At 34.2% G+C, this 22,463-nt stretch overlaps 1 protein-coding gene across 1 annotated transcript; it reads left to right on the top strand.

Moving 5' to 3' along the window:
* The first annotated feature begins 16,083 nt into the window (after positions 1-16,083).
* LOC145564802 (uncharacterized) lies at positions 16,084-16,488 on the top strand. Its single transcript, XM_081624999.1, has one exon. It carries the CDS (start codon positions 16,084-16,086, stop codon positions 16,486-16,488), a length of 405 nt encoding a protein of 134 aa, XP_081481125.1.
* Positions 16,489-22,463: the final 5,975 nt, after the last annotated feature.

Genomic DNA, 22,463 nt, shown 5'->3' with positions numbered 1-22,463 from the left:
GTTGGAAATTTCAATGGCATGAAAGTTTATTGCTTTGTGGGAAATGTGGAAACTTTGAGGGGTCCCCAAAAAAGTTAGAAAAAAATGAAAAGAAAAGGGATTATTCTTAAGGTGGGTCATATGGGTTCCATGAAAATGCAGATGAGTGTACAGAGTACAGACTACAGACAGTTTGGTTGGATTGGTGGAAGATTAAAACTTGAAAAAAATTTCATTTTTTTTTTCCTTGGTATAATATGCTGGAATTATTGTTAGTATTTTGTTAAGGACTAAGTCTTATTTTCTGTTTTTAAGGTAACTGTTTCATTGGCTGGCTGCTTCTAGGAAGCAAAAGAAAGCAGCAGATTTTTTTTTTTTTTTTTTTTTTTTTTTTTTTTTTTTTTGCACCTTGGTAGTTTTTTCTTCTTCACATGTTTTTCCATTCCTTTATTTACTTTATTCCAAAGATATATATAGATGTCTAATCTTAATTAGTTGTCGTAAACATAGAAAGCGCACTTGACCGGACTTGAAATAAAGACTAGACTATATGGGTTATTCTTTGGTGCTATTCTTTTATTGATTGAGCTTGATTATAATATTGGCCTGGTTTGAATAATTGAATTGGTAGCATGAATTCTTTTTTCTAATGAGATTTCTCTCATTTCATCCATAAGCTCTGACATTCATGTCCTGTCTTCTGAGACTTATTACTTAGATTTGGTGTCTTTGGTGCCAAAATATGATTAGATCCTTACATTTTTATATTATTTCAGCAAGTTATGTACTACTAATCACTTGACACATGCTTGGTTGAATGAACAAACAGATAAATTATTTAAAAACTGTTGCTTTTTTCTGGAACTTTGGGAATTTTTTAGTTGTCCTTTTTTATATGCTATTTTTCTATAATTATGGAAGCTGAATGTCTTATATTAAAACTTAGCTTCAAAAGGGCTCTAACTAGTCATTCTTTAGAAAATGCCTTGTGCATATACTACTGCATATATATATAAGCAAACAATAACATAGAGCATATATACTCTTTTGCATTTGGAATTCTGTGGTTTTTGTTAAATTAGTTTAGTAAGGAAGGTGATTAAGTTAACACTCCATCTGATAGCTTAATTACAAGAAAGAACCTTCCTAATTGGGCGAACAGGCCCCTTGATGATGGAAGATTACATAGTTGTTAGGCTAATTTTAAGTTTAATTATATTCTTGATTTGAAAGATGAATCAAATTAGGAATGATTGGGAAATGGAATCATTAGCAATCAAAGTTGACAAATCTATAAGCATTACTGTTGTGTCAAATTTGTGAAGCTCTATCTTAAAGGTATGGCCACCCACCACCATTTCACCTGACTGCCTTATTATCAAACATTTGTTTTCTTTGCTTCTAACTTCCCCTGTGTGGGACACCTTATATAAGGTGTCTCGCCCTCCTTTAAGTAGGGATATTTCTTCACCGAGTGTATAATAGAAATTTTATTCGAGTTCTAGACTCAAACTTAAACGAGATCAAGGTTTAACCCTAGATACTCCCTCCGTACGTTAAAGATTGCGCCTAAGAATGAATAGGAAAATAGGTGGGGATGGGAGGAGATACAAAAGAAAGACACATAAAGAGAGGGGGGGGGGGGGGAGTGGGGCAATTGAAGTGTCTTTATTCTTTGGCAATCTGATATTTACCTACATCATTCTTTTCCCTAGTTTTATAGTTGGAATTGGGACCACTTGGAATATGGTTCAAGTGTTCAAGCCAGTTGGCTAATAAGTTTGAAGATCAAGAATCAAGCAAAGGACAAACTAACTTTATTTGTAGATGGGATAAGAAGTTTGTTTGACATAACTTAGGTTTTTGACTTGTTTGATTCATTGCTCCCACCAAAAGTATGGTCAATGTGAAATGAGTATCTTCTGTTATTTTTTTGGTTACTTCTTCATTGTGGTGTATCAACTAATTACCTGATTTTGATAAATTTGTTTCATATCCACTTAACACAAATTTCAGCCGATGAAGAAATTTGTGCTCACCTTCTTAGACTCTTAGGTCACTTCATTTCATTTAATTGTCCCGAGTTAGAAAGGTTAAAGCGCATATAATGAAAGGAGTTCTTAATTTTTTTAATAGATAATAGTTTTATGTTGCGGGCTAGTAACTTAAACGACAAGTGATGCAGGTTCTCTTTTTGTAAGTGACTTACTCGTATAACTTATCTTCCCCAACTACTTTGCTAAAATATTATTCTCCTCTCAATTCTAATCCATTTTGGGTAAACACTATACCATCAAACTTGTAATCACATTTCTAATCAAGCATACATATGCTAACTTTTAGCTAATCATCTGACAAAAGAAGTTCCATTAATTTCACTTGAAACCCTCAATCAAGTTGTCAAATCTAGTTAACAACCTCCCCTAGTTTTATACTCTATTGTGTTAATTTGGTAGTTTCATATGAATATGTAACTCTATATCTCAGTAGTTAACATTTAACAAGCACTGGGAAGTGGGAACAGTATCAGACCAAAAATGGTCAGAAAATGTGTAAATGAATGTTTGGCACTAAGTGGAGGCTTCTGGTAAAACACAGTAAGTTTGCCTAATGTGCTTTCACCAAATGTTGTCTAAATTTAACATATCTTGATTCACACCTAAATTTCACCATTTCATTTCCTCTTTATTATTAATTCATTACTTTTAGCTGGTCCTACTCAATTGAATTATTTTATGCTGCTTAATAAAACAAAATTATGTACTCCCTCCCTCTATGCCTAAATACATCAGTCTAACTAACACCCTCGTACTTTTTTTTTCTTAATGCATAATTTTGACCTATGCATCTAATTAAGAACGGGTAGAGTAAGGATGGGATGAAGCTCCGTCAGTGGGTTTTCCGTTGTTAGTCCCAAGCCTGGATAAAGGAGGAGGGTTACGGTAAGCCAGTGACAGTCAGTATAAAACTTTGTCATATCGCTTATTATGAGCCACAATGATTGAGAGTAATACTAGGATGGGTGACCTCTTAGGATTTTCTCATGTTAATTTATGTAGCCAACTCTACTAATGGGATTAAGGCGTTCAAGCAGAAGAAGAAGAGGACCAGGAGTAATAATAGGATGAAGATGAACCTACAAGTAATGACAATAATAATAAAAAAAAAAACCTGGTGTGTTTCAGCAGATAGAACAGAGGAAAGGCGATAGTAGGGTAGCAGGGCCAAAAATGCAACTGAAGTGGGGAGCTTTTGTTCAGGTTGCTAAAAGAATGAAGAGTAAAGAAAGTAAGTTATGTAAGTGTGAGTTTGCTTTTTGAGCCAAAAAGATATAAAATTTGAGACAGCAATGAAAACCACCTTTGACTGTTGATGTAATCTCAGTATTTATACATTAAGATGGGTCCATACTTCATTATGGTACCAACCATCATGTCACATGAATTTCTCTCCTTCAGATTATCTCCATCATTGGGTTTTATACTATTCTTCTTTCAGTTGCAAATCTTTTGGCACTAAATTAGCATGTTTTGTTGAAAGCTAGGTTTATGATTGAATACAATGAACATACTTTGGCACGATAATAGCTAAATATGTTATTAGTGTGAATCACGTACAGGTAGATAATATCAACGGTCCACAATATCTATCATGTTGAGAGTGATTGATTAGTAGGAATAATATGATCAATAGCTTTCTAGACTTTATAAGGTAATTTAATAGACATCACCTAAAAATTTCGTACCTTGAATTTTTTTGGATCTTGGTTTAGATGTAACATTCGAGAGAGGGGAAAAGGTATAGAGAGGGGGTCACCTTGTCGAATAGTACACTAAGGGCAACCTTGATAAGAAGCCTTCCCGTTCAGAATGATAGTAAGATCGAGATGCATTGTTGTATCATTTGTAACCATTGTTTAAGAAACCCATATATGCCTTTGCTCATGTCAATTTTAACCATGGCAAGATGATTAGGTGATTTAGGACCATTTTGACGACTAATGATACTATGAAGAATTTCATGACTAAATATGATGCTATTAACAAATTTAAATGCACAAGTATTAGTGGCCCACTAGCTTAGTGAGCCTTGTGGCCAACAACTCATAGCAATGAATCAAATGATAAAATCGATTAACTGAAGAAGTCAATATATTAACAACCATAAAGGGGTCAACAAATTCAAGAAATTTGGAAAAGGAGTAAGATGAGAGGACTGTATCTTTTCACAAGTTTCCTCTTCCTAATTCACAGTTCTTGGCCACCTTCCCCACTTAAGAAGGGGACCTAGACACTTTATTTAAGTGACATAGGAGTGATAAAATTGAAATTTAATCATATATCTTGAATATTCATTACTCTCGAGACTTAGACTTTGTTCTCCTCAACTTCTTTTTGCTCAATATTATCCTTTACATGCAAGTATTTATAGGAAGTAGAGTGCACACCATAAGGCACACCATCATAATAATCCTCAATATTGAATGTTTTGTAGAGGCCCTTTAATTAGTGGAATGATATACCATGTAAGGGGGCGTTTGGTTCACAAAGTTGTATGGGGTTGGAATCAGGAATGGGGTTAAGGTGGTATCGGGTTGGAACTTGATACTTAATACCATGTGTTTGGTTTAATTCTGGAATGGAATATCTCACTATTCTCTCCTTTTATTTGATACCTAAGGGAATGAAATGAACCAAACCCACCTCCCCCCCAAGGTTTCTAAACCCCATACCTCATGGGTTTGAGGTATGGGTTTGAAATTCATATTTTTGTCAACCAAACATATGGTATGGGTTTTAGTCATTCTAAACCCATACCTCATACCTATATTTCGTGAACCAAACGCCCCCTAAATTTTCTGTTATAAAAGGTAAAATGATTTGGGCTCTAATACCAGGCCTGCAAACAAGTTCAAATGAGGTTCTATCTTAAGAGTAATAGGTGTAATAATAACTTCTCAAGCTTATAAGATGGTTATTTCCTCTGAAGAGACCTCTAATATAAAACAATTCATATATGTAACAAGTGGATTTCACTTCATAACTTCATTATACTTAGAAACATGTGAGGTTCTACACTTGTACTTTTACATCAAAATTAAAGTTCTTTCTTCATTTAACTAGTTTGAGCTTGTCATTTTAATGTAGGAATTAAAAAATAAAAGCCCAAAGACTTAAGCACTCGAGTGGGCTAGGCTTAACGCTAGATAATTTTCTAGTCTGCTGATCCAACAGTGAGAGTGGTAGGCCCAATGGGCCTCTAATCTGTAAACTGCCAATCATATAATGACATATCACCATCAAACCCAGGTTAATAAACCGTGGGCTCTGACAGAGATAGGCTAACTAACCCCAATTCAGATCAGATCTGACAGTACTATAATGGCCCACGACCACGTCCATTCGCAGCTTCAGAGTTCAAATCCAGTTGCTGGGTTTGAATTAATTGTGATACCTTTGCTATCAATAAATTGACTCACTAAAGTCCTAATCACTTTAATTGCTTTTTACATACAGAGTAGTTTAATGACGACTTTTTCTGTCCCTAATTTTTTGCCCCATTATAAATAATTGAGTCAAATTTTTAAAATGGAGTATTTTAATTATAAAATCTCATTAATTAATAAGAGATAATATAGTCATGTACAGTCTTGTTTAAATTCGTTTCCAAGACACGTTTGGTAACGTAAATAATGAGACAAATTTTCAAATCCATTTTTTTTGTCGCATTAGACTTTACATGGTCTCCAAGACACGTTTGGTAACGTAAATAACTTTATTTTTATATGCGTAAAATTACAAAACTTTAATTCGGATCAAATCAGATTGAAATTTTTTGAAAATTCAGATTTTTGGATCGGATCGGATTGACCTTGTTTGGATCCAAAAAACCGAATTAACCGAAATATGAAACCATACTTTTACAAATATTGATTGTTTATATTAATCATGTAAAATTATGTTGATAATTAAATAATATAAATGATGTAAAACTATGTTTTCAATACTTGTATTAATAAGGTACAAATTTATAATTGCTTTTTTATTTTTATAATCACTTTAGACTCTTAAAATTTGCAATGTATAATAATTCGGATTTTCGGATCGGATCCAAATAACTGAATTGTAATTCGAATTGGATATGAAATTAAAAAATCGAATTTTATTTCGGATCGAATTGGATTTGACCAAAATCCAAACCAAAAACCGAATTAACACCCCCTAGTCGTATTGATTTGTAAGGAGTTTTTACAGTACTTTGTAACCGTAATATTTTATGTCTTTTATTTTCCTTAAAAAGCGAAAGCATCAATCGACAAAAGCTAACCAATGTTTTGTTAAACTGTCACAATTTGACAAAGCCAAACTAATGTGGTTTAGAAAGCTCAAGTTATTTTGCCGACATATCGAGCTAAGTCAACGTTTAAGCTCAATTTTTTTACTCCAACATTTTAACCACTCTTTTAAATTTTTCTTAAATTTATTTTTAGTTCACTTATAAATACCTTTAATTTTACCTGAATGTTTTTTCTTTTGCTTTCTTTATTCACCTTTTTTCAAACTCTTTCAAATAATTATCTTGTTATGTCCTTTTTTTTTATATCATATGATTCCTGGCGATTTATGTTAGACTTAGACAACTCCAAATCATTTTAAGACTAAAATTATGTTACTTTGTTGTAATGACAAAAATGTAGTCTATACTCCTAGTACATACCTAATATAGACTACGGCTGACATTACCAACAAATTTCATTAATGGCACCCACTTTAGGTAATTTTGACTCATTAATATCATTTTAGGTAATTTGTTGCTCTACATTTATGTCAGCCGTAGTCTATACTCTATACTCGTAGTAATCGGTTAAACTAAAACCAGTTTTTAAAAAACAAAATTAAACCATAAATAAAATTCGTTAAAAGAAAAGGTTCATTTGGACTACACCATACCCACAAAAAATGGGCCGATCGATCAAAATTATTGGGCCAAACATAGGATGCATATAGGCCCTAAACCCACAACAATAAATCTAATGTTTAACGAATGAGGACAAAAATGTAGAGCTAATTTATTAAATAAATGAGTCAAAGTCCTCAAAGAGAGACATGAATGACAAATTGAGTCAGCTGATTTATAATACAGTAGTTTTTTTGTTATCAGTATTATTATTAAAACTCAAATACAAGGAGTTACAATCTGCCACGTGTCAATTTTCCCTCCTAATTAAGTCAAGTCAGCAAAATTACCACATCATCAAGTGCCACATTATCAAACCTTTTCACCTTATTCATCCTATTAAAATAGCAATATTTATTTTATTCACCCTATTAAAATAGTAATTGATATCTATATTTAAAAAAAAATTATAAAATCCCTCAAATGCATTCAAGTCATTGTAATACATGAGCACGTCATTTCTTTCTAAAAAAATACTTCACAACAAATAACAATATTTATGCATTTCTTTCTTAAAAAATATAAAATTATAAAAGAATAAATAAAAAGAAAGGTTGTCTTCTTCCTCTATCAATCCTTTGAAAGTGAATAGGCCTAGTTTTCCACTAAACATAAACAACCCAAACAAAGTCCCAAATCTTTAATTTTGGTATCAAAACAATATGGAATCATCATGGTTCTACACAAAAAAGCTCCAACAAATATCAGGAACCACGAATTCGGACAATGGTGGTCGGCATACTAAAGGACGGGAAGGCCATGTCCATCATGATGGAGGATGGGTCGTCGGTTACCGACGCCGTCCGTCAATGTTTTCACTTGACGGTTTGCAACCCCTAAAAAAGAGGTAACCGATCTATGATTTTGAGAAGTATGCTAAGTGAAATTTGGGTTTTAATTGTCTTGATTGTGAAATAAAATCATTTAATTGCCTTGATTGTATAATCAATATTATTAAATAGAATAATTGAGATGATTATAAATTAGTTGAATAAGTAATCGTTATGAAGATTGTAACTACAATATCATCAATTTTTGACTCACTAAAGTATTCAATCATTTAAAGAGTAGTAATTAAAATTTCCGAAAAAAAAATAAAAATTAGACTATACTATTGAATTGTCTCATATTATAATAGTTAACAGTTAAATTTTTTCTCGCTAAATTTGTGGAATTAATGGCTGAATTAATATGTGTGACATATACTACCACTCAACCTTTCACTATAAAACTAACTATATTATGCTGCAAAGTTGTCACAACGTGCTAAAGGTTTACATATTTCATTGAATTTTGTTTGTAGCTATTGCGGTCGAGTGATCAAGTAAAGGTGTTTTTCTCTGAAATTATCCTCATTTTATTGATTTGTGGCAGTAGCTATTGTCTTAGAGTGATTAAAAAATCACCTAAAAGTTTCATTTTTTTTTTGTTGTCAATTTCTTAAATGTCAATTTATGAGGCACGAACAATGTGTTTTTAGTCTGTAAAACTAATAATACAAAACCCTAAGTTGAAAACTTGATCAAAACCATCATTTGTTCTGTTAATTTCATTAATTTCATTTTTTAATGTTGCAATTTGCAGAGTTGTTTGAGACTAATTTCAGTGGTTGACACTTGACACTTCATTCCAATAGCCTGAGGTACTTTCTTCTTATTATGCAAATCAATTTTTTTAAAAATATAATGCATATATTTCCTTTTGGGTGTCTATGTATTATAAACAAAGCTCCGTTTACTCTGTATAGTTGGCTAATCTCTCATTGTCACTTTTGATCAAGTGAAATTCTAGCTCAATTATCACCCTTTCATGTATGTGATTACATTTATTATTATTAAATCAGTTTCTAAGGACTTTATAGAAGGACTTTATAATTCTAGCTCATAAGTTACAACTACATAATTCTAGCTCAACCTACGTTGTTTATGAGGACTTTATAGAAAGACTTTATAAAAATAATTTCATTGCCATGATGGTTGACTAACAATGAGAGGAAAAAATTGATTACAACTTTTTAAAGCAAAGTGAAATTTTGATTTGATGGTTTAGTTGTGTATCCTTTTTATAAAGGATATACAAAATATAAAAAAACACCATACATTATACAACTTCAAAAAAAACACAAGAAACAACATTATTGTACATTTTCAGATCAAACTAATCAATTAATACCTACACACCCAAAAAAGGGAATATTCACTTGCAGGGGAATAATAATGGATCTTCGCACTAATGGACAATGGAAATATTTATCATGTGACACATGCAAGCAAAAGATACATGACGACCGATTTTGTAGGGTTTGTCAACTACGAGTAAAATACCCAAAACCAAGGTAAGAAATTTTTTTTTAAAAAAAAAATTACAATTACAACAATTTACAAATACAGCCCATACACAAGTACTTATTGAAGGTGAAATTAGACGATGGGAGTAAAAGCTGCCAAATGACATTATTTGATAAAGAAGCTGAGAAGATTGTCGGAATTGAAGTAGAAGAAATGGTGAACCTCTACAATAAGGTAAACACAAAACCCACAAAAAATAAAAAAAAAAATAAAAAAAAATTGGCCAGACAAAATAAATGGAAAATCAATTAATATATTCTACTATATTCATTTAATACTATTATTCAAATAATATGCACATTTGGATACCTAGGACTTAACACATTTAAATCACAATCTACAATAACAAATTGCAAGCTAACGGGGAGGACAAAGTTATGAGTTGCCTAAAAGAATGCATCTGAAAACAATTTGTATTCCGTGTGAAAGTGAACACAAGAAGTGACACGGTGGAGTTGAACTGTCACAAGACATTTGACATAAACTATAACTTAGAAACAAAATATTTGCTGCAAAAGATTCATGGCATGATGAAAACATCAAAAAAGAACGACAACCAAGGTACACAAGAAGATCCGCATATGTTGCACAACACAAGTTCCCCAAATACAAGTGACACAACATCAACTATATTAGAGGACAATGAACAAAAAATAAAAAGAACCACAGAGTAAGCATATATTGATACCCCTACCCCCAAACCCTCTTTTCCCCAACAAAAAATAACCCAAAGCACTGATATCATCATATGAATTTGTACAGGGAAACTGAACAAACGAAGCTTCTCAACTATGGAGAGAACCTTATGCAAGGAGAAGATGCAAAAGAAAAACAACTCCCAGCAAATAACAAAGATGCATCACAAAATGAAAAAAATGAGACATAAATAGAGTCTGTAAATGATTACTTGATAAATAATACATCCTACTGAATGTAAAAATTAGCAATCGAGTATGGTATTGTTAATTACTCTAACTATTACTTATGCATTTACGGGATTTTATTATTGCTAATTAATTTTCAATATATATGCTATTTAAAAATGAAAAACTTGCAAATTATACGTACAAAATTCTAGCAAGACAACATAGTGGAATTAATTAAAATAGTCACACACAACAATTAATTAACTAAATTTGTGGAATATGGAGCAATATTTTAAAAAAAACTATAAGCATGAAATATCACAATATCTACAAACAACAAAGAAACATAAAACCCGGGGCATCGCCCGGGTCACTAACTAGTTGTTCTTTAAATGCCTAATGGAGTCAACTATCAATATCTTCAAGCACCAATAAAAAAAAAATTATGAAAGTTGATATATTGAAAGCAAATAGAAAGCTGAATTTAACAAATTTTCACATGATTATGGCTTTTGTTCACAAAATGAGGTTAGCAGTTTATGATTTGACTAGCTAATTGCATTATTATGAGCCGATTCAATTGAGTACGTGCTTGTACATATTATTTGTTTGTGTAAATGTTCTTAGTAAATAGCTATCAACAGATACATATCTTAACAATATGTATTTAAATCGTAAATAGTTTTTTTTTGCACACTATTATTCATTCTCTTTTATGTATTATTTTTTTTTCTCAATAATCAACCGACTAAAAGTATTTTTTAAAATCTTTCTTAGCAAGCTTTTCATATACAATTAAATACAAAATTCTTTTTTTTTAAAAATAAATTCTTGTTTTATTAATGGTAAAGTAGTACATTACACTATATATGTCACAACTTTTGTTAAGAATTTGATTTTTTAAACTTACTTTATGTTATCAACATATATTGTGGAAGGATACATTAAATCTTTTCAAATATTTTATTTATGTACTACGTCTGTTAAGTTTTATTTGCAACTTTTACTATATTTGGATGCTTAGTATTATTTACAACTTTCCCAAATTTTTCCTTTTTTAGTAAGTTTTTTGCTGGAAATGTCAATATTGCCCTTATTTTAAAAATTAAACATTCACTTAAGTGATTAATTACATTACACTAACAACTTAATCTGGATCTAACATCTCCCAACTTGGCTCTTTCTTTCTCCTCTCAATCGCAACCTCCATTGATTTCGACTTCGGCAAGCAGTAGCAGCAACATCGTCGTGTCTATGGTGGTTTTGCGGCAAGAAGGGAAGCAACACACATGTTGTTTTCGTGGATTAGATGATTTTCGTGGGTTTGTGGGTATTCTGGGTTTAAGGGTTTAAGTGGATTTTTGGGTGTTTTTAGTGATTTTTGGTGGGTTTGTGAGTGATTTCGATGATTTTCAGTGGGTTTATGGGTGGTTTCAGTGTTTTTCGTGGGTCTTGTGGGTGGTTTCAGTGAATTTCGTGGGCTTTGTGGGTGGTTTCGATGGTGTCGGTGTTGGTGGGTGGTCTAGATTTAGGTGGTGTAAGGGGTTTAAGTGGGGGTTTTGCTAGTGTCGATCGGTGGTCTAGGCCGGGTTTAGGATGTTTCGGCGATGTCGGTGGTTGTGGTGGTTTGGGTTTGGGTTTGGGAATTATGGCAGTGTCGGTGGTTGTGGTGGTCTGGGTTTGGAAGTTTCGGTGGTGTCGGTAGTCTGGGTTTGGCGGGGTGTCGGTGGTGCCGATGGTGGTGGCTAGTCTGGTTTAGGTGGTGTCGATGGTGATGGCTGGTCTGGTTTAGGTGGTTTTGGTGGAGGTGGCCTGGTCACCTAGTGAGTGGCTTGGGTAGTTTACTATCATGTTTAATTTATCTCTCTCCTCCTTAATCACAAACCCTTTCATTCCAAAGTCACCATTATGAAATTTTGACTTGGGATCCGTGTTGCATCTCAAAGTTGCAAATAAACACTAGGTGAAAAAAGAAGATTGACACCGCCCTAAGGCCACCGGTGGGGAAAATATGGGGAAAAATAGGCGGGATTTGAGGGGAGGTTTTTGCCACCGATTCAAACTGAACCGGTGGGAAAAACCATTATTCCCACCGGTTTGCCAAACCGGTGGCATTTCATTTAAAAAAAAACGCCCTATGTATACCCTAACCCTACCCCCATTTCACTCACCAGCCTCTCTCCTCTCCCTCTCTCTCCTGCATGCGTACTCCTTATCTCTCTTCTCTGTTCTCTGATTTCATCTCCTTCTCTCTGTCTTTCTCTTTCGTTTCTCGTCTCCTTCTTCTTCTCCTTCTCTTTCGTTTCCACCACCACGAAGACCACCAAGACCATCCAAATTATTCGAGGTTAGGATTTTAATTCGATTTTTTTGGGTTTAATTATGCGATTTTAATCGATTTGGGATTTTAATTCGATTTTTCTCGAGTTTTTTGGGTTTAATGTTGTTTTTAATTAAACGATTTTTCTGGGTTTTTTTTTTGGGGTTTTTTGAGTTTTCTGGGTTTAATTAAACGATTTTTCTGGGTTTAATCAAAACATGCATGCGTTTTTTGGGGTTTTTTTTTATTTTGAGTTTTCTGGTTTTTTTTTTTTTTTTTTTTTTTTTTGGGTTTTCTGTTTTTTTTTTTTGGGTTTTCTGGGTTTTCGGGGATTTCTGGTTCGTGAGTTTTATTAATTTTTTTTGTTTTAAATGATGCAGGTTTATTGATTTAGATCTTAATAAATCGAATCAAGATGCAGGAATATAAATCGAAGAATCAAGATGTTGTATGGGATTTTTTCATTTTGATGTTGTAATTTTTTTTTTGATTTATATTGTAATTTTTTTTTGATTTATACGTTGTAATTTTTTTTTGATTTATGTTGTAATTTTTTTTTATTTATATTGTAATTTTTTATTTTGATTATATGTTTTAATTTTTTCGATTATAATGAATGAAATTGGTCGATTATATTTTGATGTTTAAATTTTTTTTTTTTTTTTGAGTTAATTGGTCAATTATATTTAAAGTGACAAAAACAAAAAAAAAAATTATTATATGTACATTGCCACCGGTTAACCGGTGGCATTTATATTTAACACCAAAAAAAAATAAAGCGGCAATGTTTTTTGCCGGTGGCAATATTGGTTTTTGACACCGGTTTTGAACCGGTGGCTTTTTGATGGAGAAATGCCACCCCTCAAATGCCCAGCGGTTCAAAATTGGTGGCATAAGGGGGTTTTGAACCGGTGGGCATTTGCCTTTTTCTACTACTGAAAACTTAACGGAGGTAGTATAAGATTTGTTTCCTAAATAGATATTAAAAAAAAAAAAAATTAAGGGACACACTAGAAAATGACACATGTCATTTTTGGTGTGTCTTTTGTCATATAGTTATTGATATCTCTCAATCACTAGTTTTTTCAAAATAAGCCTTTTGAATTCAAAATTCTCTCTCAAACGCTAATCAAGATTCTTAACCAAACATTAACATTAGAGGTTGAGTTAGTCAAACCTCTCTTTTTGCCCCAAATTTCTTTTAACTAACCCTTCATTTTTTTTCACTTAATTACAAATCACCAAATTAAATATAGTCAAGTAGGGTGTGTAAATATTGTTAAATGCTAAATGTTGCATCTAAATAAACATAAAAAGTAATGTCAATTGCCTCCAACATTTTTCATTTCTTTGGTTGGCTTGGACCTAATGGATTGACTCTAATGCAATCCATTTTGCCTTATTTCACATTTTAAGATTCGGATTATATTGGCCATCAAACATGACATCATAATAACAAATACGAAAAAAATGTATTAAGCCGTAAGATTATCTAGACCATGAGACAATAACACTTGTCATTTCAAACTTCAAAGTGTTGGGTCACGTAGGAAATAACCAAGCATTATAATGACATGTTTGATGTCAAGTAAGCGAATGAAATTCGAATATATCTTTAAGTTAAAAAATTAATTTAGAGTTTTTATTTTTGATGAACTTCAAATTTTAATAATAATATCTAGGATACTCAATCTACCTTTGTCTCTTAAAAGTTGTAGCATTATTGTTTTCAAGCTTGTCAATGTATAAATGTGATAATCAAAGTATATAATTATATATTAGAAATAAAGAATTGTTAAAAGTGGATCATATTTAAATGTAAGCAAAATTTGATTAAAAACAAATAATTACTATTTCCATTGAATATTAGGTTGCCATACAAAAATCAAGCAAAAGTAAGGATAAATGAGATAAATCGACAAAATAAAAAAGAATGAAAGAAAGAAAGAGGACCATTATTTTAAATTACAAACTCTTTATAATGGTAATATCCCACTCTATTTATTATATCTCTTACCTTTATATGGTCCCAGGTGATCCTTGGATCAATTCTCATCACCTTGCCCTTGTGGCTCTCTAAACACTAAAAAAAAAAAGGTCCCATTTAGGGCTGACAATCCCTGACCCGACCCGATAACACGACCTCAATCCGAACAACTCGAATTCGACTCGATTTGACCCAAATTTCATATTCCATAATAATATTAAGTTTTATACTATGTTGACAGTATCTAAACATAACCCGAAATCTAACCCGAACCCGACATGCTGACCCGAATTGCCACCCCTATTCCCCCTTTACCCACTTGCATTTTTAAAATATGTATCTTCTCACATTCTTCTTTACTTTTGTCGTAACTTGATCACTTTCTTATGTTAACTAATTCGCTCACCATTACTTTTTTTATTCATCTCTAATTATCTAACAATCGATCCTATTTACACAATATTTCAACAAATTCAATTCAATCACATGAATTTTTATGTCAATCAAAGTGTTGCGATTAAAAAAAAAAGACATGTTATATGGCTATTTATTAATGATATTAATATTTTTTCCTGTAACAAAAAGGGAATAATACATTATAGAATAGTACTCATACGGAGTACTCTTTCCATTTATAAATATTTGCTGAATTTCTACATGTGCGGAGTAATAAAATATGAAGGTAGTGGGGTAGGTGGAAGAATAAAAAATTGTAAAAAACAAAAGGAGTTGAGAGAATTGGAGGAGAGAGAATATGAAATTAATAAAATATGTTTTATGGTGGGTCAATAGGTGAGAGAAATTAATTAAATATTATAAAAGCTTTTCAAATAAGGAAATGGAGTAAGTATTTAAAAATAGTCGTAAATAAAAAATGAAGCAAGTATTTAAAAATGAAAGGAATATTAATTAAGAGGGTAGTATAATTTCAAAAGAATTAATAATTTCAAAAGAATCCACCAGATATGATGATGTCGATCAAGTTGCCAATGGAGCTGGTGCATCCAATGAACGATCTTCGGGATATGTTCATGGGCACTCTGCCTAGCATTCCTTTGCGAGTGCCAGATTCTTACCCTCAATTCAATAGGTTTAATATGTCAATAAAAATTATGACTTGGAATGTTCAAGGGGCGGGAAGCCCGGGGTTTATGACTATCTTGAAAGAGGTTATTAGAATTAATAGACCTACTATTGTAGCGTTGGTTGAGACACATATAAGTGGGGAAACTTCTTAGCAAGTGTGTGATAAAGTTGGTTATTCTGGACATTTTCGAGTGGATGCACAAGGATTTAGCGATGGGATTTGGTTGTTCTGGAGGGCAGAGGAAATCCAAGTAAGTGTGCTTGATTCTAATACTCAGCATATTACTATTCAGATTTCAAAGATGGGGGAGGAACCATGGATCTTTAGTACGATTTACGCAAGTCCTGACTCAAGGAAAAAGCGTGAATTATGGGAAGCCTTGAATGAGGCTAAAAATCGTTTTAGAGGTCCGTGGTTGTTGGGTGGAGAATTTAATGACACTGTTTCAATTGGAGAAAGAATTGGAAATGGGGTAGTGATATGCAACGAAGGTGTAGGGATTTTCTGATTGGGTGGAGTCGAATAAGTGGCTTGATCTAATGTATTTTGGCCCTGCTTTTACATGGGCTAGAGGAGAGACTGATCAAACCTATAAAGCAGCACGTTTGGATAGATTTCTTTGTAATGATGAGTGGAGGTTGAATTTTGAAGGTGCTACTGTCAAACATCTTCCAAAGAGCAAGTCTGATCATTGTCCTATAATTGTGAGCACGTGTGGTTTTGCTCCTGTGTCGAGTGCTACCAAGTCGTTTCGCTTTCAAGAAGCATGGATTAATCATGAAGATTTTGATGATTTTGTCTGTCAGAATTGGAGAAGATCTGCTCCAATAATCCCGTTCCAGAAAGAGTTTGCTCGTAATCTAACTCAATGGAACCGAGAAGGATTTCACAATATTTTCCGAAAAAAATCTGAATTGTGGGCAAGGATTGAGGGTGTTCAGTGAAAATTGGCAATAAGTTGGCATGGGCATCTCGTGAAACTAGAATCTCGGTTGTGACGTAAGTTGGATGATGTGTTACATCAAGAGGAAACTTTATGGTTCCAAAAATCGAGGATGGAAGCCATTAAAGATGGTGATAGAAATACTCGATTTTTTCACTTGGCCGCGGTGATAAGGTGAAATAGGAATAAAATAGAGATGCTTCAGAATGATGAGGGGATTTGGATTTCAGATCCCGTCGAGGTCAAGAAGCTTGTTGTTGATTATTGGAAAACGCTTTTCACAAAAGAACAACCGGGGTACCAGGTTTATTCATATTTAAGTGGCTGCTATCCTATTTTGGCAGAGCAGGAGCTTCAATCTCTCCAAAGACCGTATGTGAGGTGCGAAATTGTTCGTGCGTTAAAGAGCATGAATGCATATAAGGCACCATGCCCCGACGGTTTCCAGCCATTATTTTATCAAAGACATTGGGATGTGGTACAACCGAATGTCAATAAGTTAGTGATGGATGTCTTGAATGGTAAAGAGTTTCCAGAATACTTGAATGATGCTCATCTTGTTCTTATTCCAAAGGTGGAGGCGCCTCAATTTGTCACGCAATTTAGGCCGATTGGATTGTGCAACATTGTGTACAAGATTGTCACAAAAGTAATCGTTAATCGACTCAAACCAGTTTTGCCTACACTAATCTCACCCACAAATGTAGCTTTGTTCCACGGAGGCAAATTACGGATAACATTATCATTGTGCAGGAAATGTTACATACTATAAGGAAGAAGCAAGGCAATACTGGGTATATGGCGATCAAAATCGACTTTGAGAAGGCGTATGATCGGTTACGATGGAGTTTCATTCGCAATCTCTTTTGGAACTAAGGTTGCCACAAGGAATGATCGAGGTTATAATGCAGTGTGTGACTTCACCTTCCTTACAAATTTTGTGGAATGGTGATGAGACTGAGAAATTTTGTCTGTCTAGAGGAATTCGCCAAGGGGATCCACTTTCCCCATATATTTTTGTGATTTGTATGGAGCTCCTTGCTCATTTAATTGAGCAAGCTATTCAGTTAGGAGCATGGAAGCCAATCAAAGCAAGTCGAAATGGCCCCTCCATTTCAAACCTTGCATTCGCAGATGATCTAATCCTCTTTAGTGAGGCATCCCCTGACCAAGCTCGTATTATATCAGCTTGTATACAACAATTTTGTGAGGCATCAGGGAGCAAGGTGAGCACAACAAAATCCCGTGTATTTTTCTCCAAGAATACACCAATGGTTGTGCGAGCAGAGACATGCCATGAACCAAGTATGGAAGAGACTTTGGATCTAGGGACTTATCTTGGGGTCTCGACTATAAATGGTCGTACCACAAACAAAGATTATCAGTACCTGGTGGATAAAATCAATGGCAAGTTAGCAGGATGGAAATCAAAATTGTTGTCTTTGGCCGGGCGTGCAACGCTAATCCAATCCTCTCTGAATACGATGCCCTTATATGCAATGCAGACCACCAAATTGCCAAGGGGTGTTTGTGACAACATGGACAAAATGGCAAGGCGTTTTTTGTGGGGTGGTAATGAGATCAATGCAAAATTCATCTTGTTTCATGGGATAAAGTTACGAGCACTAAGACTGATGGTGGGTTGTGTAGGGAATATTTCAAGCATTACCCCCAAGCTTGAACCCCACTGTGATCATACACTTAAGTATGGTGGCGTCCAAAGGGAAGGAAGCTAGAGAAAAAGAGTCGCCAACAAGTTTTAGGAACTTATAAACCGTTCACAAGGTGAAGATTACACCCCTTAACGATCCATGAGACCGTTAACTCCAAAAGGTCTTGAACCAAATAGGGTTCGGGGATGAAGGTACAAATCCAACCTAAAAGAGATTGAACCTGCTCTAATAATAGGCCTCTACTTCATTCTTCTCGTATTCATGTGCGCTTTCTGACTAACATGCAATCAATAGGTTAACCCTAAACCTGTTTATCTATGTTGGTTGAACTTAATGCACAAGCAAAACTATTATTGGCGATCACTTGAATTATAATCAAATTAACCCTAAACAAGATTATTAATTATCTTATTAAGCGTGATTACAAGTACAAATTCCCTTTAAACCTGCATAAAAGGCGTGATCAAGCAATAACAATATAATATATATCAAGCAACATAATAATCATCATAATCATCATTATAATCATGTTCATGTTAATAATAAAGCTTGAATATAATATCAAGATCCTAGACATGATACTAACAAGATTAATAACAAACCCTAGCATGTCACTAAGCATTAAAGATCAAAGCTTTAAACCTAACATGGTACTAACATGATATTAGAAAAGAGAATAGGAAGCATCGCAGGAATCATAATAAGCATATTTGATATTATAACCTTTTCTCTAAACATGATATTAGGAATCAAAATAGGAACCTAAACATCTTCTATGTATCAATAAACAATTAAAGTACTTACTTAGATGCCTCGTATCTCTTTCTAATAACAAAATACACGCGTTAGTAACTTCAAGGAAAATATAAAATCAAAACAATCAAGTTAAATAATTGAAAGAGAGATTAGGGACCAAACCCTCAGAAATTATAACCTTTCACGTCTAGGGCGAAGGCAACTTCGAACTCGGCTCGGTGTTTCTAGATCTCGTGAATGCGGAATTTTGTAAGAGGGAAGGTTTAGAAAAAGAGAGAGAAAGCTTCTAGCTTTAGAGAGAGTAATGATGATTGAATTGTAGATTGTAGATGAATAAAAACGGAGGTTCAGGACTCTATTTATAAGAAAACAGTCCGGAAATAGGTAGAATTTGATAAGGAATAAAACTCCACTCTGTCGCTGCAAAACCGACTTTGTCGCTTGGCGACAAGCTCTGTCGCGTGGCGACAAGTCTTGGATTCCTACGCGCTTTCAAACACGTAGTCCAATTATCAATCAAAATCGATTTGTAAAGTCCGTATGAAAACTGAAATCGTATTTTTCATAAAATAATATTTTATTCCAAATAAAACTTATCAAAATCTAATTATTAATTCTAATCTTATTAGGGTTAAAAAGAACCTTCTAGAGAATTCTAGAAGACTATAATTAATTCTAATAACTTTAGGAATAATAATTAATATTGGGCCCTCCCCTAGATCATTGGGCCGCATGTAAAGATCAAACCGGGCCCAGTTTAGTATTTTGGCCATAACTTCCTCATTATTCATCGGAATTGGGCTTATAATATATCGTTGGAAAGCTCTTTGCAAGCCCCTTCCAACTACACTATTATCGGACCCTTGTCATGGACCAAACTAAACTGGATTGACTGTTTTCATAAAATAGAGTTGTTTTCGAAAACAGAAAGAAAGAATTTTTAATAAAAGCTAACCGCAACACTTGACCTTTCACACTTTCACCTCATTCGATTATCATTCGACGCAAAAGGCATTCATCACTGGGTTTGGTTTTGGGGAGACACATTTGGGTGTTTACAGGTTGGGAATTAGATCAATGCGTCAAGCAAACGCAGCTTTTCTCACGAAATTGGGGTGGAGACTTCTATCTGAACTGGAAGCGCTGTGGTCTAGAGTAATGAGGATCAAGTACTGTGAAGGGAGATGTATCCTTAACATGTTCTCCCACAAGCAAGATTCTTCCAATGCTTGGCGTGGGATTGTTGATAATTTAGACACGTTGAAGAAGGGAGTAAGTCTAGCAGTGGGAAATGGCAGGAGCACTTTATTTTGGAAGAGTAACTGGGCGGTTAATCACCCCCTGATCGAAGCAGTAGTCCGTCCCCCACCTGATACAATGTTGGAAGAGGCAGTGAGTGACTTGTGGGACAGAGAACATGGATGGAAATGGGAAAGGTTTGCAGACCATCTCCCAAGTGATTTGCTCAAGATAATTGACTCGTTTGAGCTTGTTGAAGATGATGAAGCGGTGTATAGAGTGTACTGGAATGGTTCGACCTCTGGGGGCTTTACAATTGCCTCGGCTTTGAAGATCATAAGGGGTGAAGAGGAGTTAGGTGTGACTGAAAATTGGGACTTTGTGTGGAAAATTCCAGTTCCACAAAGGTTTCGATTTTTTGTGTGGTAGGTTCTACATGAAAGGCTGATGACAAACGCCAACAGGTTTATTCGTAAACTTACTAATAATCCTAGATGCCTAATTTGTGGAGAGGTGGAAGAGAATATTGAGCACATTTTGAGGGTGTGTCCTGTTGCTTAGACGGTATGGCGCAAGTTCCCTGGAATGACTGATGATGAGATCCTAGGAAAACCGTTCAAAGAATGGATTGTGTATAATACACAGGGTGCTGTTACGAGAGACAAGGATTGGCCAATTGTTTTTACCACCACTTTGTGATGGATTTGGAAGCGGAGGAATAATAGGTGCTTTGATCGAATAGCTGATATCCCAGTCGATCAAATTGGTTTTATTATGGCTCGTGTTGGTCTTATTCAAAAAGCTTTGGCTCGCAATGAAAGAATGGCTAGCAGAGGAAACAGGGGAAGGGAGTGTATTTATGTGCGGTGGATGTATCCTCGAGATGGATGGGTTAAACTAAATACGGATAGGGCTTCGAAAGGAAATCCGGGGGCTACTGGGGGCGGAGGTATTATTTGAGGATCTAGGGGGGAGTTGCATCAGATATTTGCTTTCAATTGTGGTGCTACAACATGTACTAAGGCCGAGCTTCTAGCAGTAACGCGTGGCTTAAGTATAGCATGGAATGCAGGTCATAGGAGGGTGCAAGTTGAGGTGGATTCTGAGGTAGTGGTGAAGCTGCTGGTGGAGGATATTAACTCCTCCTCTCCATTTTATCATATAATTAAGAAGTGTAAGGAGTTGGTGAGTAAACAAGGTTGGGAGGTGATGATACAACACTGCTATAGGGAGGCGAACCGGGCCGCGGACTGGCTAGCAAACTATGGGGTAACATCGACTTCCAAACTTGTTCTTCTTGAGGCGGCCCCGGTGGGTCTTAGGGTCGTTTTTTTTTTTATTATTGGAGGATTGGGGAGGTGTTGCCTTAGCAAGATCTGTTCCAGCAGTGTCAGCTTAAGGCTGATTTGAGTAGTGTTGTTTGTGGTGTTTTATGTTATGTTTTTCCCCTTTTTTGTTTCCTGGCTTGTTTTTCTTCTGCTTTTCGTTTTTTGGTTTGTTCTTTTTGTAAGGGATTACCCCCTCTCTTTCATCAAAAAAAAAAAAAAAAAAAAGAATTAATAATTTAAACTAGTTCAAATGTAATCATCAAATGTACTATGCTAACATAAATGCAATGTTAAAAAAGGCAGAGCTAAACCTAGAAAGTGTAGGGTAAAATGTTAAAAAGAGGTTAAAACAAAAACAATATAAAAAGTGAGGTAGTAAAATATACAATGTCGGCTGTGAACGTAGCAACCTCGGAATCCACCCTAACAAACTTTGTATGCATTATTCCTTTTACAAACCCTCGTTTAAACGGTAAAAGCCAATCTATTAATCCTCCGATCTTTAAGTACCTCATAAAATCAATTTCGAAGAATGCAAAAGATCATAAAAACATTCCGAATTATTATATACCTTCTGTCCCTTTTTATTGATCCTAGTTTAACAGTGATCGTCTCACAAAAAATATTAAGGCAAAACTCCATATACTATCTCCGTTACATATTAGTTGCAACTTTGGAATATTATTTATAAAATATAAAAAATTCAAAATTGCAACTAATATGTTACAAAAGCAATATTAATTAAAGACGAAGAGAATATTACATTATCTATAATATTCTGTACAAGCTAGAAAATATTCTGTATCTTATATACGTAGTATTTTTAACTTCTTAACAGAGGGAGAAGAGATGCCCAGAATCAGATATAATACCTGCTAAATGACGGTCCAAAAATGATGAAAAAGATGATAGTATAATATACACATGTATAATTTACATGCAAATATGACCTTTTTATAAAAATATAAAAGGCAATATAC

Source organism: Chenopodium album, chromosome 10 (genome assembly GCF_948465745.1).
Source record: "Chenopodium album chromosome 10, dcCheAlbu1.1, whole genome shotgun sequence".
NCBI classification, from domain to species: domain Eukaryota; kingdom Viridiplantae; phylum Streptophyta; class Magnoliopsida; order Caryophyllales; family Amaranthaceae; genus Chenopodium; species Chenopodium album.
This window is presented reverse-complemented; position numbering and strand designations above follow the sequence as displayed.